Genomic DNA, 16,619 nt, shown 5'->3' with positions numbered 1-16,619 from the left:
GATATATGTGAAATAGCTACAAATGCTTTGCCTGAGACAGTAAGCTGAAAAAGCATGGCAAAAATATACATTAAAACACAACAGTATCATTGGGTCTTCAGTCAGTCAGAACAAGAAATTTCCTCAAGTTAAATGACTTTGGTCTTCACTTTAGTTTTGAACGTATCAATATATTTAATTTCTCAATGTAAGCAACCTTCACAGCAGAGGAAAAATTCTCACAATGGTATACAAACTATAAGCAAAATCATGATAGTGAATTTTTAAACATTTTATAAAATGTTTTATATATTTGAAAATATTTAGTATCTTAATATTGTTTTTTGGTATAATCTTCTAGTTTAATGATTACTCACTATAATCCAATCTAATGTGCTCTATAGTTGCATGAGTTGTTAAACATGTGAAAAGCAAATGAAGTCCAGGGAAACAAATGATGATGGCATCCTTTCAAGATGTACTTCTTTTTGGGTACCAGGGACCAAACTTGCCATCTTGCACTATTATCAGGCAGGTGCTTGTGCCACTGAACTAAATGCCCAGCGCCTCAACATGTACTTTTTATATTTAAAAACTTCTTGGGAAGAAAAATTCTTGAAAGGGAAGTGGAACGTTTTAACTTTTAGAATACAAGGAAAAATTGTCATCATCACTCACCGTTTGGGTTTAGTGAGCTTTATTAATTTTATACTAAGAATTTAAAGGTTTTTTTTTTTTGTACCAGGATAGAACTCACCAGCTCGTGTTTACCAGGCAAGCGCTTTGAGCCACTGACCTGAATTCCTGGCCTGAAATTCATGTATTTATCCTGTGTTTTCCTGGCTTTGAAAGCAAACGCTGCCAAAATTGGCCTATACCTTAAACACACGTAACAGTTCATTGGCTGTAATACATGAACTTGGAATAAAGCCATTTTGTAAATACTGATTGAAGATTGCAAACATATTTCTAATAGGTTTTAGCTTACTATTACTGTGGATTTCCTTTCTGTACTTACACTGTCATCTTTGTCAAAATATTGTGTTGAAGATAAAATAGCCATCTTAAATTTGCACAACATGCATTGTTAGAATCTAAGTTCAATGGCTTTTCCAAGTCCTGATCACCTTTTTTTTTTATGGTGCTGGGGATCAAACTAGAGCCTTACGCATGCTAACCACATGCTGTATTATCAAACTAAATGCACAGCCTATATCTTCATTTTTTCCAGTCTTGTTTGTATACAGATGCTCTGGTTTGTTTATAGTTTTTGGTTTGCTTATAAACTTTACCAAATAAATTTTAAACAATATAAGTTAAAAAAGTACGACTCACATGATCTTTAGGAAAATAGGATGGTTCAATTTCTTGTTGGATGACTAACTTTTATTTCCCTTTTGTCTTCAATAATATATATTGTTCACTCACTGCTACTGATTTTGAGAAAATTCATTCAAGGTATTATCAAATGAGATTTCAGCCTGAGATTTTAATAAATTTTATTATCATTGTTAGTCTAGAGTATCACTGTTTAATAGAACTTCCTGAATTAATGGAAATATTTTATATCTGATGCTTAATATGGTAGTTTCTGACCTATTTCTTTACTCTTTATTAATTTAAACAGCTATGCTTGGTTAGTGGCTCCTAATTGGACAATGCAGGTTTGAAATATTTTCTTTTTGAATTTATCTTCTGATTTTAATTATTATGAGATATTTTGGTTATTTTTTTCTGTACCATTATGGGCCGAAAACAAAACGTTAATTTTTAAATATGTCCAATGAAAGGTAAAAAAAGAAAATGACAATACTATTCAGAGATGGGTCATACCACACAGGTCAACAATATTAAAATTATTGAATGATGCAATATCAATAATTCATCTTATTACTGCATCATCCTTATAAGTTTAGTCTTTTGTAGCATAACTGTAAGCTATTTAACAATTCTATAATATATATTAGACAAACAGTCCACCAATAAAATGTATACACATTTCAGTAGTTTGTTGTACTCATAAATGTCTGGAAGGTAATGCCACCATTTTGAGGTCTTGTAATTATACAGGCCAATGTAACTTATATTAATTTCAAGATGTTACAATAAATTTAGTGTTATTTTATTTTATTTACTTATTTATGGTTCTGGGGATCAAACTCACGATCTTGCACTTTCTAGACAATCCTCAGCCACTTTTTTTATTTTTTTGTACTAGGGATTGAACTCATGACCTTGCACTTTGCGTTGAGCTAAATCCCTGGCCCAGTATTACAATATTTACATGTTTTCCTTTCCCTGGTGTACACATTTTTGGCACCTGTATAAGAGTAACTACAAGACAATAAATTTTATTACATGAGAAAACAAAAAAATTTCTGTTTATTTTCTCAGAGATTTCTAATAATAATCCTTACAAATAGCAAGAATAATCCAAAGAAGAAATTCCAAGAAGAAAATGAGCTCACTGGATCCTGGTAGTATACAATGGTTAAACAAAGTCTACAAACTTGGAAAAATAAAAAGTAACTTCTAGTTTACTTTCAGCTCTCAGTAATAGGCTGATAACATCTTTTGGAGATTCCTAATATCTAAAGAAATTGAACTATTACTCTATTACTCAGTGTTACTGATTCTGAGAAAATTCATTCAAGGTATTATTAAGCCTGTTACTCTATTTCTGGGCAATGTTCGGGCAAGTTAATTACTTATCAGTTACAAAGGTAATTTTGTAAATAATACTTCAAAATGATCAAATATACAAAAGTGATTAAAAGTAGATTAAACGTTTCAGCATTTTGAGATTCCTAACATGTCATTTACACTGGTCCTTAAGAGCTAAGTTTTGCTGTGCACACTGCTCAGAAATGCCCATGTATCTCTTCCTCTTTGTTCTATAGAGTACAAGTGGGGATGAGGACATAGAAAGGAAGTATATGCCTTAAAGTTAAAGAACAGAGTTCTGCTATTTCCAAACATACTCACGTGAAAAGTAAATGAAAAGAGACAAAATATACTTGGGTAGATCTAATGATCTTTTGCTCATATAATGCTTAGTTATACACTGTTTTACTGATTTTAAGAGCTCATGGCATATATTAAGACATAAAATATTATATATAAAATTTACATGGGTGGACAATTAAATCTTTTTCTGTTGGTTAGCAGTAAATACATACTCTAAGTAAAAATGTGACTTCACACCCAGAATTAGCAATATAAGAACAGATCAAGAAGTGACATTTAAATTCTCAACTGTGCTCAATGAAATCTAACAAGTATTTACAAAAATTTTTTACTATGGTATACCAACCTTCAAGAGTACAAAATTGTGAGTCATCACCAAAAGATACAAATTAAGGCAATTAAAAACATCTAGAAGAGTGCCTTAACTAAGGGAAGCTGGGGAAACTGGAGGTAAAATAACAAAACCAAGACCACCGAAAACAAAAGTGAGCATCCCACTGAATTGGACAGTCAATACATGAATGCATTCATTCAATAAAAAACCTGAATTTCTCTTAGGAACTGTGTTTGGAAGATTTTGGGTGTAATAATGGTAAAAAATTGTAAAATTCTGGGCACTGCAGAGTTTCTAGTTTGGTAGGGATAAAAGAGTGGTACAACAACTACATTATACTTATGCAGGATATATTAATGGGAAGAACAAACAATCTGTTCAAAGGCCAACCAGTGTTAATGCACGGCCTTATGAAAACTGTCCTATTTTTAAGCACTATAACATATTTCAGCAACATGAGCAGTATTTTATCATAAATAATTCTAATCAACAATAAAAGGCACATGCTAATTTAAAAATATTAAAAAATATCAAAGAGGAAAGAAATCATAGAGAAATCAACAAAAGTCTAATCAAAATAATACGTATTTTGGTTAAGAAAAGGTTTCTATCTTCAGATCAGTTCAATTTCATAACATTGATTTTCTTTTTTTTTTTTTTCCTTATAGGAAAGGTGAGTGGCAGCCACAGGTATTGGGTTGACCTGAGCTGTCAAAGTCTCTCCAGGTTGCTCTCGCATGCAGTTGGAGATCCCATGGCTACACCAGCCACAGCCCTTGGAAACATGCTGATAACACTGATTTTCAAGTGACACAGATGGATACACCAGAAAGCCTTAGTCCAAAGCTCCATCACTGTTTGATGTTACATTAGAAAATCATATTTTCACAATTATCCTTTAACTTATTTACCTTTAAAATTTCCTGTGAAGGTGTATGTACTATGATATTGTCTTGTTTATACCAAATTCTACTGTAATTAATTCTCTTCTTGGTCATCTGTCATTATTGTTAGTCTATATTCAATGCAACTGTTCCTTAAGAGTTTTGTGAAAATCAACTCATATTTAAAATGTTATACACAATAGAATGCTATGTTAAAAATTATATCTAGTAAAGGAAAGGTTATCTTATACTTTTCCAAAAAAAGGTTACTTAAGGAAAACCACTTCAATATGTTATATTTTAAATATAAATTTCATATGCTGTCTTTACTTACAATAACCTAATAGTTACTATAAAATTTATTTCCATAAAAAAGAAAAATCATGTATAACTGACAAAGTACAGTCCTAAAAATTTATATTCTTTGGAACTTAATGGAACTATTATTGTGAAATGCTGTTTTTAAATGATTGAACAGTTTACTACTTACCTTGGACTTGAGGGAACCTCCCCAATTTTCATCCACAGACTTCAAGAATAGCTCCTGCATATAGCTACAAAAGGAAAAATGAGAATTAAAAAACTTGGCATCATGGTTTATGTCTGTGGCCCCCAGGCCTTACAAGTTTGAATTGTGCATTTGTTATTCACTGTCTAGTGCTTGGATTGATGGTATCAGTGCTCCACCCACATAGGGGTGGAGCCAGGATGTGATGTAATGGCAGGAAGAAGGTGTGTCTTGCTTTTTGCTGGTTCCTGCTTGCTGTTGGCTGCCGCCATGAACTGCGGCCCAGCCAGGCCTGCCTGCCTTGGAGCCAAATGAGTGTGGACTGAAACCTCCAAAAACTGTAAGAAATAAACCTTTCCTTTCCCAACTTTGGGCTTCAAGTGTTTTGTCTCAGCGACGAGTAAAAAGCAACTAATACACTTGATCTCAATTTAAAAATGTGCGTTGAGGTGGGCATAGCTCAGACTTAAAGAGCATTTGTCTAGCATGTAAGAGGTCTTGGGTTTGATCTCCAGTACTGCAAAAACAAATTTAAAAAAATCCACAGCATGAACATCAGTTAAGAAGATACACAGATCTTTAAAAAAAAAAAAAAAAAAAAAAAAGCCATAGTGCAGTTAGACCACAGAGTTCCTATTAAACAGAGGGAGAAATGGAGGCCCAGATAAAGTATACTCCTGTATTTGTAGTTTCAGTTAAGACACGGACAACTGGAGTCTGAAAAGTTTCCACTACATGGAAGTTCCCTAAACATTTAGAAGTTTTAAATCATGTATTGTTCTAAATAACATGATGAAATCTCATTCTACCTTGCCCAAAACATAGAATAATTGTTTTGTTCAGGGTATCCAAGCTATGTATGCCGTCCGTTAGTCACTTAGTAGCTATCTAAAATATTGGGCTATTGTGCTATCACAAGGTTTGTCTTCAAGTATCCCTTATTTTATGTAAAAATAGTAATTCTGGCAATTCAGATATGTTAACACATTGTTATAATTTTCTACTGTGAGTCTTGGAATGCATCCCTCATCTTGTAAGGAGGGATGTCCCTACTGTATATTGCAGTGATGGTAAAACTTTTAGAGCTAAGTGCCCGAACTGCAACTCAAAACCCACCTATTTATTGTAAAGTGCCAACACTGCAATTAAACCTGAATCCTGAAGTTTGAGTTCAGGAAAAAAAAAAAAAAAAAAAAAAAAAAACCTCATATATTAACATCTTTTATCTTAAAAAGAAGTAATACTCATGCCATAGGTTTGCCATCCTGGTGTATTGCATAGTAGAGGAACATAAAATCGAACTTGGGGGTATTTTTATACCTATTCCAAAATACTGAAAGAGATAAGAAGATGGGACAATGAACTTTAGCAAGACGTTCTACGAAGGTCTTCATACTATCTTAAATTGAACACGTACTACATGCATGCACACACAGACACCTATCCACCCAAGACAGATCCTCAGTAAGAATTCTTTCAGATTGCTTTTTACATGTGATCAATGGATTAAAAGCAATTAATATAGGAAGTGCTATGTAAAGATCATATAGAAAAGCCAGTAAAACCTTACTTTAAAGGATTCAAATATAAATATTTTCCCTTAATGAAAGTCAGTTGAAATGAATTCAATGGTAAACATTGCTTCTCTAGTTATAAAACCAATACATTCCCTTTGTAATAAAAGCTTATTACAAAAATCTCAAATGCAAATATTTTATTACAATGAATTCTGCTTAAAGGGATTCAATGGCAAATATCCCTTCCTCTTTCTTTTATACCTGTAAAATTTGCCTAATTCTTTATAAAGACAAGAATATACCTGGCAATATCCTGCCTCTAAGAGAAAGTAAGTAATTTTAAAATCACAAGACATTCATTTCTTCTGAGTTTTTAGATTTACTTGCTTTTTATGGAGGATGAAGAGCTCGATTTACTTTTAAAGCTCTAAAGTTAGCATTTAATTAAGGAAAAGCAGGCATATCTGTTTAAAATACCTTGGAAAAGATAGAAAAATAAGAAGTAGAAATTTAAAAAAATTTTTAACATTGTAGTAATTCTGGGCTAGATTGAGTTCTTCAGTTTTAAGGTGTTATAGACCTTTTTGATAATCTTAAAATAGTATATTGCTTTATTGTAGATTTTTCATTCATTCTCTGAAATCAGTGGTGGATTTCAAGTAAGAATTATGACCTCCAATATGCTTTGCAGAAATAACATTTAAGATGACCTAATTCTATATTAATTGTTTTTGTACAAAACTTGATGACTTTTAGCCAGAAAAGCTGAGAAAAAAATCTTAAAAAAAAAATACAATCAGAATACAGTGGCACACACTTGTCCTCTCCTAGCATCTGGGAGGCTGGCCTGGGCAGGAGGACTGCAAATCTGAACCCAGCCTGGGCAACTCAGTGATTTAGCAAGACCGTGTTTCAAAACTAGAAACCACCGTATCGTTACCACTGCTGCGGTCACCACAGCCATTGCCATCACCACCCAAACCACCCCCACACAAACACCTCCTCCCCAAAACAGTCCTATTATTGATAATGCAATGAATAGATGCTCAACTTTACTAACCATTAGGGAAATACAAGTCAAAACCACGATTAAGTTATTTTATGTATATTAGAATGGCTATTATCAAAAAGGAAATGAGAAAGTGGTGAGGTTGCAGAGATATTATTTTAACTTTTTTTTTTTTTTTTTAATTGGTACCAGGGATCGAACTCATGACTGCCCGCTTGCAAGGCAGGTTCTTATGCCGCTGAGCTAAGTCCCCAGCCCCTAGGTTGCAGAGATATTTGAAGCCTGTGCACAGATATTTGTAACATGAACTGGTATAGACGTTATGTAAAATGTAATTGCAGTTTCTAAAAATTAAAATGTGATCTGAGATTCAGGACACACAATCAAAAGAAAGTAAAGCCAAGGACTCAAGATGTTTATATAAGGTTCATGGCAGCCTTATTCACTATACAGCCAACAGTAGAAGCAATCAAAATGTCTATCAACAGATTAAAATATTATAAAAATGTGATATATAAACAGTGGAATATTGCTCATTTTAAATTCTAGCACATCACAACATGGATGAACCTTAACATCTTGCAAAGGATAAACTGGAGACATTTTAATAAGGCAATTACAAATCTTATGACTTCTCTACTGTAACTAGAGTTGTTGAATTCAGATACAGAACATAGAGAGGGGCTATCAGGCTGGCGGAACAGGAATTATTTGATATGGAGTTTCAGGTTGGGAGATGAAAAAAGATCTGGAGAAAGACAGTGGTAGTAGCTGTATGGCAATGTGAACGGACTTAATGCCTGAAGTGAACACTTAATCACAACTAAAATGATGAGTTTAATGTATAAGACCAGATTAAAACCTGACTATTAATCTTTTCTTTGTGATTCTTTCAAAACTTATGTTGGAGATTCCAACTACTTTACATAATTGCATTTCTCTATATCATTTTTTCCCAGTATGTTTTATATCATGTCCTGTGGAAAATGGTATAAAATGTATGGGGACTGGAGCAAAAGGAGTAAACTCATTTATAACTGGGGACGACAAGCATGGGGGCCTGCCTATGCCTATGTCAGGCCCCATGTGGCCATCTCAAGGGCTGAAGAACTCAGTATTGTAGCATACTAAGTCATCCATTCATGGAAAACATTTTTCTGTACCATAAAATACCAAGAGATTAATTAATTAAAACCAATAAACAGGTATCTTTCAATATAGGTAGTTCAAATATGGTTTCCAAAAAATATTTCTATTGATTTTCTAGTCTCGGGGACTTTCTCAATAAATGTCCACAGAACTCCACTCACATCACAGTGTACCAGAAATACTGTGAGTAGAAAATATCTGCTAATTTCCTCTAGGATCTGTTCAATATATGTACACTTAATGCAGAGAATTATTTATTTAACAAATTGAATGTCTCTTTTCTTAACATACAAATTTAAAAATATTTCAAAGTAAATGAAAAAAGTAACTCAAAATCGAGTAACTACATTATTATACTCAAATTCTAGAAGTATTAACTTTTGATACTAGCTGGTATTTTGCTTATGAATTTACATTGCTCACAAGAAAATATTTTGTTTTTAATGGCAAATAAATTAACTATAGGTTGCAGTTAACTATAAACGTCTTATAAAGTAATCAAAAATATCTTTGGTACCACAACCACAAATTCACACATGATGAAATGTATACTATTTATAAAGAATAGGAATTCTCTAAGACATAAAGTATGAAAGAATTAAGAATATGTTAATACCTGCTATTCTTTGACTTTAGCAGCATTTTAATCTTAGCATTTTTAAAGTGAACAACACATACACTGAGAGAAAGCTATCAACAGAAGAAACATCAAGAAAGCAGGTTACAAAACTTACAGCAAATTGGAAGGCTTCTTTTTAAATACATGAGAGACCTTATTTGTATAGACAATTTAACTCTAGACAGTAGTAGGTCATTATTTTGCTAGGATCATGTTATATTACCCAAATAATTTAATGGGAAATCTTTCAGAACTAGATGACCAAAAAAAAAAAAAAAAAAAAAATACACAAAACTGCATATTTTGCCTGTGTAGCATTCATGTATTTCCACCTTACTTAAGATTATCAAGTTTTCCTAAATTTCTTATTTTTTTTAATCGGTACCGGGGTGCAAGACAGGTGCTTATGAGCTAAATTCCCAGCCCCCTAAACTTTTATACTGTGTTCAAGGTGGGAAGCATAAGCAGCTACCTCAGGTCTATCATTATTTCCCTTGATTTAAAAATAAGTAATATTATTCATTATTCTTAAGATAAATTCAAGCTTCGTGGTTAGCCATTTCCCCCGTTTTTTTTTTTTTTTTTTGTCTTTTTCCTTTTTATCGGTACCGGGGATCGAACTCATGACTGCCTGCTTGCAAGGCAGGCACTTATGCCGTTGAGCTAAATCCTCAGCCCCGAAATTCATCTTTTTTTTTTTTTTTTTTGGTGCCAGGGATCGAACTCATGACCTTGGGTTTGCCAAGCAGGCGCTTAGGCTGCTGAGATAAACCCAGCCCCTCCCCCAGTTTAAATAAGTAAATTTTAAGTAGCCCTAAGATGCAGCTCAATGTTAGATTCTATGCATCTCATATATTTTGTTACGGAAATAGTATATTGCTTTTCTTACAGAAAGCTCTCTGTGATAAAAGATTACTAATGGAATACAAATTTCTCCCTCAGAATCACCTGGCTAATCTCATGTTATAAAAGTTTAGCAATGATATAGTAAAAGATCAAAAACCTTTATTCTGTGGCAATAATTTGTTATACTTAAAAATGTCAGCTACTTTTGCTGAATCTGCAGCTACCACAAATACAGATTAACAGAGGGACAAAAAGTCAATGCTGTTTCTAACTGTATAACTAGATCCCCAAATAATTTATCACAGTGAACAGAGGCAATACTTTCAAATTACATTTTTAATTAAAAAGAAAGCACATCATTTGCCAACAAATATGCAAACCTATAAATTTGGTCAGGTAAAGAGTATTCTACTTCCCAATTTTAAGCATTTGATATATTTCTGTGGTCTAATTTTGCTTTCCCACTTAGAAGCAGCGTGCTCTTTTTGAACATCAGTTTACTTGTTTGAAAAAAATGTGTTTTACCTATCTTTCAACACTGTGAGGATTTTTTTTTTTTAAAAAAGAAAAAGGCCTGGTTTATTTAGTTGTTCAATAACAACAGCTTATTACTACAGTACTTTCCTTTACATTGTAGGTTAAATTCAAATTGTATACCTAAAACCCATTTTCACGCACAGTTTAACAGTTTTCTGTGAAGGAACTATTCAGAGGTATCATTCATTGTTATCCTAGAAAGATCACTCCAAAAGTTTTCATAAGCTTTCCAATTAAACTATCTTAGAACAGTGTTGTCAGTTCTGACAGTCCCCTGAATTACATAGAAAAGTTTTGAAAATCACTCCTGGAACGCACTCTAGATCAACTAAATTAGGATATAAGGGTGAGATCTAGGCATCAGTATTTTAACTACTACTTCGCGGCTTTGAAAGCTCCCCCCAAAATTATAATGTATATGTAGTCAGGGATGAGAAACACTATTAATAGGTGAAAACTGAAAAATAACAAAATGGTATGCTTTTGCTCAACAGATTAATCAAACTGATTCTAAAGTTACCAGGTAATTATTAACTATGGGTAATAACTGTACATTTTATTTTGGAAATTAGTTTTTTGATAACTATATTAATTTTTAAATTGACACATAAAATTGTATAAATTTACATGGTACCATGTGATGTTCTGACACATGTATATATTATCTAATGTTTAAATGAAGGTGCTACCTATCTCTTTACACATTTATCACTTCTTTGTGGTGAAAATAAATCCTCTTTTTATTCAGAGACAGAATCTGAGTATTAACAAAATCCTAAATAGTACTGAAAAAAAGGTCAAAATGGTAATTAAATTTGGCTTTTATTTTCCTAAAGTGCTACTTTTATTTATATTAAAAAACTTAAAAACACTCAAATAACTGGTAACAATTATGCATTTGTTAAGTAATACCATGAATAAATGCCACTAAGTGAACAAAAGCAAAAATTTCAAATGCTGAAAGAATCTAGATCTAAGGAGGAACTATTTTTATACGTCTTCTGAAGGCTATCCTTAAATAAAATCATATCACTTAAAAATGAGGAATAATGTTTACATTGTAGTATGAAGAAAACGGAGAATTATACTGATACCCTTTTTAAAAATTATGATATACTCTAATATATAAGAAAGCCACTTTACAAGCATTTCTTTTTTTTTTTTTTTATCGGTACCGGGGATTGAATTCACAACCATGCGCTTGCAAGGCAGGTGCTTATGCCGCTGAGCTAAATCCCCAGCCCTACAAGCATTTTTTGCATCCAATGTAACTTCTTAAAATCAACTTTACTCCTTTCATATACTGGAAAAATATACCACGCAGAAAATGTTTTTAGCAAAATTTGGCCAACTAATTTCAGGAAAAATGAAACATGGAAGCCATGTTTAGTGATCTGATGGATTAAGATTTAATTCACTGCCAGATGTGGTGTACTGTGGGATGTTGAGGCAAGAGAACTGTTAAGCCCAGCCTTGGCAATTCAGTTACTTATCAGAATTAAATGGGTGGGGGCAAGGTTACCTCTATGCCAAGGTCTTCAGTTCAACTGTCCGTAAATCTCCGTCTTTCTCACACACACATTCACTGCTCATTTTCATACTCTGAAAAATGCCTGAAGCAAGAAATTACAGATACACTTACGTAAATACCGAGGGCACTAAATTTTTTGTGATCTAGGAGTAATCTTTGGACAAGATTTCAGAGTTTGTCACAAAGCAGATTTTTAAATAATGCATAAGGAAATCCATACCTGTTGACACTTTCTTATCCACTATCCACTCTGATGAGACTTTTTAGGAACCAAGATAGACTAAAACACACTGTTTATAATTTCTTTTTTTTTTTTTTTTTTATTTAAGGAGAAAAGAAAAGAAAGAAAAAAAAACAGTGAAGGGGTACAAGTTATACAGATTTACAGGAGAAAAAAATGCGCAGTAGGAAATCACTAGTTAATGGATTACATATTGCCATCTTAGAAATAATTGTTCAAGTCACAAAATTAAAGCTTGTAGAGTGGACATTCCAACAATGATACTGCAAACAGTTCTGTTCAATGATCCAATAAAACTCTGTGATATCATTTTCTATCTTATACATTTAAATATACATGCAGTTATATAGTTTAGAGCACTTTCTTTTCCTCTCTTTTGTACAATGACTATTACACATTTTGGGTTTCATTGCTCCCACGGTTCTTATTGCTTTTTTGAAAGAGAGTAAAACCTAATGTGACATAACAGAACAGAATCGGTCAAGTCAAAAGGGTGGACATAATAGATAATATAAAAACATAATACAAGGTGATCAACAATGGTTACCATAATGCCTCCCGCTATTTCTAATAGAATTGCCTATATCATTAGTTGTTATACAATTGAACAAAACCGTAAAGAATAAAACCGACAAAACCAAAACATTGGAGATATTGTAGGTCTTCAAAAGTAGATAAAAGTCAACGAGAATGGGCGTTATAATGAATCTCATTATCTTCTCAGCTGATGCCTAAACTTTCGAACCTGATACTATCCAGCAAAACAGAATAGAGGAACCTCAGTCAAAAACAAGATGGTGAGAGTAATACAGGGCTTCAAATCGAGATAATAGAAAGTCAAAGTGGGTTACTATATTATATCCTGCTATATTTTTCCCTTTAATTAAATGGATAAAAATAAAAAAGTAAATAATGGAGTGGAGATTGAGAAAAAAGAGGGCATAACAGCGAAACAGGGCAGATCAAAACATAACCATTTAAGCAGAATAGTGTTTCACCACCAGATAATCCTGACCCAAAAATAGTTACCATATTGACTCCCTCCCTGAAGTCCTTGAGTACAACTTCATATACTGTAGCATTAAGTATATCAAAACAATGTAAAACCATTTAAGAGAATGACAGCATTATAGAGTATTTAGAATCGACCAACAGAAAATGAACAATGGTCTCTGTATAATCTCCTTGTCTTTAAAAGGTTTTTGCTTATACTATCGTACATAACAAAATCCAATAAGATACAACCTGTTTAGACCATTGGAGACAGAAGAACAAAAGCTAGATGAGACTTCAAAACAAGATGGTACTAAATCAGCATTACCTATTAAGATGTCATTTTCTCCAAAAAAAGCTGTTCCTATCATCCAATCTTCTCTGTCTCATTTCTGTTGAGCTCTTTTTCTGTCAGTAGCTGTCAGTTTGTCTTCTTCATTTTGTTCTCTGCTCCATTCGTTGTGGCCTCCCCGCCACTATTTCTGGGTTCTTTGTATTTTTCTTTTTTTAGAATATCCTGCAATAGTTTCTGTAGGGTTGAATTGGTGGTTGCAAATTCCCCCAGTTCCTCTTTATCCTGGAAGCACCTCGTTTTTCCATCAATTTCCAGGGACAGTTGTGCAGGATATCTCAATCTTGGCTGGAGATTATTATCTTTCAAAGCTTGAATTATTTCTCCCCATGCTCTTCGTGATTTGATGGTTTGTGAAGAGAAATCTGCTGTAATTCTAATGGGTATTCCCTTGTAAGTGATCTGTTTCTTGTCTCTTACAGCTTTTAATATTCTGTTCTTGTATTGAATTTCTGGAATTTTTATTATTATATGCCTGGGTGTTTCTCTGTTAGGGTTGTAGGTAGCTGGGGTCCTGTATGCCTCATACATCTGAGTATCTTTACCTTTTGCTAAATTAGGAAAATTCTCCTGGATTATTTCTGTGAGTAGCTTTTGTAGTTCACTTGTTTGTGTCCCTACTTCTTCTTTTATGTTCTTAATCCTTAAGTTATGGCTCCTCTTATCATCTTCTTGTCTTTGTATTATTGCTGTTTGTTTCTTTGTTATTTTTAAGAAGTTTTTCATTTCATTCTCCCATGTTTCAAGTCTGCCCTCCAATTCAGATAGTCTGTCCTTAGTTTCTTTCAAGCTGTTATGCCAGTCTTGGATAGACTTCTTAATTTCTTGATAGTCTCTTTGAAACTGCTTCACATACTCAATGCTTTCTCTGTTTTCTCCATCAAGCAATTCTCCCCTCTTTTTCTGTTCTTCCATTCCACCATCTGCTTTTTCCTGGGTGGTGCTTAGCATTTCTCTAACTATTCTGCATACTTCTAGCTTCAGGTCATTGATAACTTCATTCCTGAATTGGTCTATGAGGCTCTCTAGATGGCGCTTAATGTATATTGGTGCGGTGTCCACTATTGCCTGATTCTCAGGATTGGGGGCCGAGGAGCCTTTTTTGTTGCTTCCCTTCCCCATATTTTCTGTTCCTTATAAAATGCAATCTTACATAGGAGGCCCGGCTTCCCTGCCTGTCAGCCACAGCCTGATCAAATTGCGCTGGCTAGTTGTTCCCGCCCACCGCTGCGCCCCAGGGAGTTGCGGAGGAGGCAGCCTACGCGGGAGTCGGTCGCTCCTCCGGGCCACCGTCAGGCTCTGGGATCTGGGTTAGGCCAGCCTAGGGAGTCCGCCAGCAGCGTCACTCAGGCCAGGCACCTTTCACCAATCCCATCCGAGAGGGGAATGTGCGGCTGGAGTTGTCACCGCGCCCTGCTCTTACAGGACTGCCCAAGCCCAGAAAAACCTCTGCTGGAGTCAAACTGTGGTAGGGGATCAGTTTCTTGCTCACCTCGCCACCAGTCAGTTTTCCTCCTTGTCCGTCCTGTTTCCGACTCCGTTCGCAGACTCCCGTTCCCAGAGCTCGGCGCGTCTCTCCTTGCCGAGCCGCTGTGGAGGCAGCCAGCCGCTGGGCGGCGGGAAATCCAAACCGCGGTTTCCAATGGCGCGGGGTCGAGCCTCCACACCGAGATTTTTCTGTTCCTATTTTAGCGCCAGGACTGTATTCTAAGTTAGATTCTCTCAGCCCAGTTCGTTCCTGAGTCAGCAGAGCATATCTCTACTGGTTCGTATCTCCTTAGTCCGCATCATTTCTGGCCTCTGAGCCGAGCCTTTAGAGAGCCTTCAGTAGCTGCTGCTGTCTGTCCGCCATGTTCTCCCACTGTTTATAATTTCAGCAAACCAAACAAGCAAATATATTCTCTAACACTTGAGTTTAAACTACTCATTTTTGAGCGTTTCCTACTGAATTTTCAAGTTTAAAGCCACAGTTTTATGCCCAAGGAAGCTCAGAAAATTTAAAACTTATTCCAATAAACTATTAAAGTGCTATTCCTTCTTGTACTTTTAGCTTCTGCTTTGAGGCTGAGAAGTTACAAAACATGCAAAAAAAAATTTCATCTTAATTTGAATTATGCTCCAAAAAAAGAAAGAATACATTGCAATAATCTTTTTATACAATAAAATCAATATTCCACTAAAACACTCAATGAACGTACACAAAAACAGTGTATCTACAACACAATAGTAAGATTGCAAAGTCACTTGGAAATCACAATGCCCACACTCTGCTCAGGATACTCCACATGCCTTCCCTCTATTACAAGCTTCAGCCACAGTATGAATGATTCAGAGTCATAACTTGGAACAATGTATTCAAGACTACTGACACTTAGAAAATATCACACAATGAAAGGAAATAATGAGAAAAAGATACTGTATTTCCTAAGGTTCAAATAACTGGTAAAAATGACTCCAAGATTTAATACTTCTTCGTAAGAAGTTTTTCAGTGAAACAAAATAAACTCTAAGTAAAAATATTTTAGAAAATGGGAAACTATTTTCTATTAGAGGATGTAATAAAGGAAAAACATATGATGTCTTTTTTACCCCAAATGTTTGAAAAATATGACTTACAAGAATTTGAAAGATTGAAATCTAGTGAAAATGCCTTAACATTTGCTCAGCAGCCTCACAAACTGAAGATGAAGGGGCTATGGTAGCAAAAGTTGCCTTTTCAAAAGCAATTCTGTTGGTGCTGATATTATCACTCAATCTGCCAATCAATAATTACTTATGTGCCACAAAAAAGGGCAATTAAGATCACCTTTAAGAAAGGCTACAAAAAATTGAAAATACACAAAATAACTGGCAAATGTTTACATTTTGTTTATAGTTTATATCTCAATGACTTCTTTAAAGAAATCAATGCATCTAGGAGGAAGAGAGGAGCCTCCTTCATACAAGGGCCAGGGATTTAGCTCAGCAGTTCAAGAGCTTGTTTGCTAAGTGTGTGGTCATAAATTCGATCCCGGTACCAAACAAACAAACAAACAAACAAACAAACAAGAAATCACTGTATCTGGAAACAGTAATAAAAGAAACAGCCCAAGAAGGAACACAATAAAAACCTTTCTCTGCCTCTTTCTATAAAATAACGTTTAAATGGCTTAT

At 34.3% G+C, this 16,619-nt stretch overlaps 1 protein-coding gene and 1 non-coding gene across 2 annotated transcripts in view; both read right to left on the bottom strand.

Annotated features, from left to right (window-relative positions):
* The window catches only part of Selenof (selenoprotein F), a 46,403-nt gene that overhangs the window by 7,136 nt on the left and 22,648 nt on the right, over positions 1 to 16,619 (bottom strand). Inside the window, exon 3 of the mRNA NM_001257993.1 lies at positions 4,655 to 4,718. Coding sequence (NP_001244922.1) covers positions 4,655 to 4,718 — 64 coding nt within the window. The remainder of the gene's footprint in view (positions 1 to 4,654; positions 4,719 to 16,619) is intronic.
* LOC111754323 (small nucleolar RNA SNORA44) lies at positions 3,941 to 4,070 on the bottom strand. The gene has a single exon (XR_002789026.1). It is a non-coding gene; the product is annotated as a small nucleolar RNA SNORA44 (small nucleolar RNA).

This window comes from Cavia porcellus, unplaced genomic scaffold (assembly GCF_034190915.1).
Source record: "Cavia porcellus strain 051 isolate PalLab524CR breed Dunkin Hartley unplaced genomic scaffold, mCavPor4.1 scaffold_1, whole genome shotgun sequence".
NCBI classification, from domain to species: Eukaryota; Metazoa; Chordata; class Mammalia; order Rodentia; family Caviidae; genus Cavia; species Cavia porcellus.
Note: the sequence above shows the minus strand (reverse complement) of the source record. Positions and strands in the feature narration are given on the sequence as shown.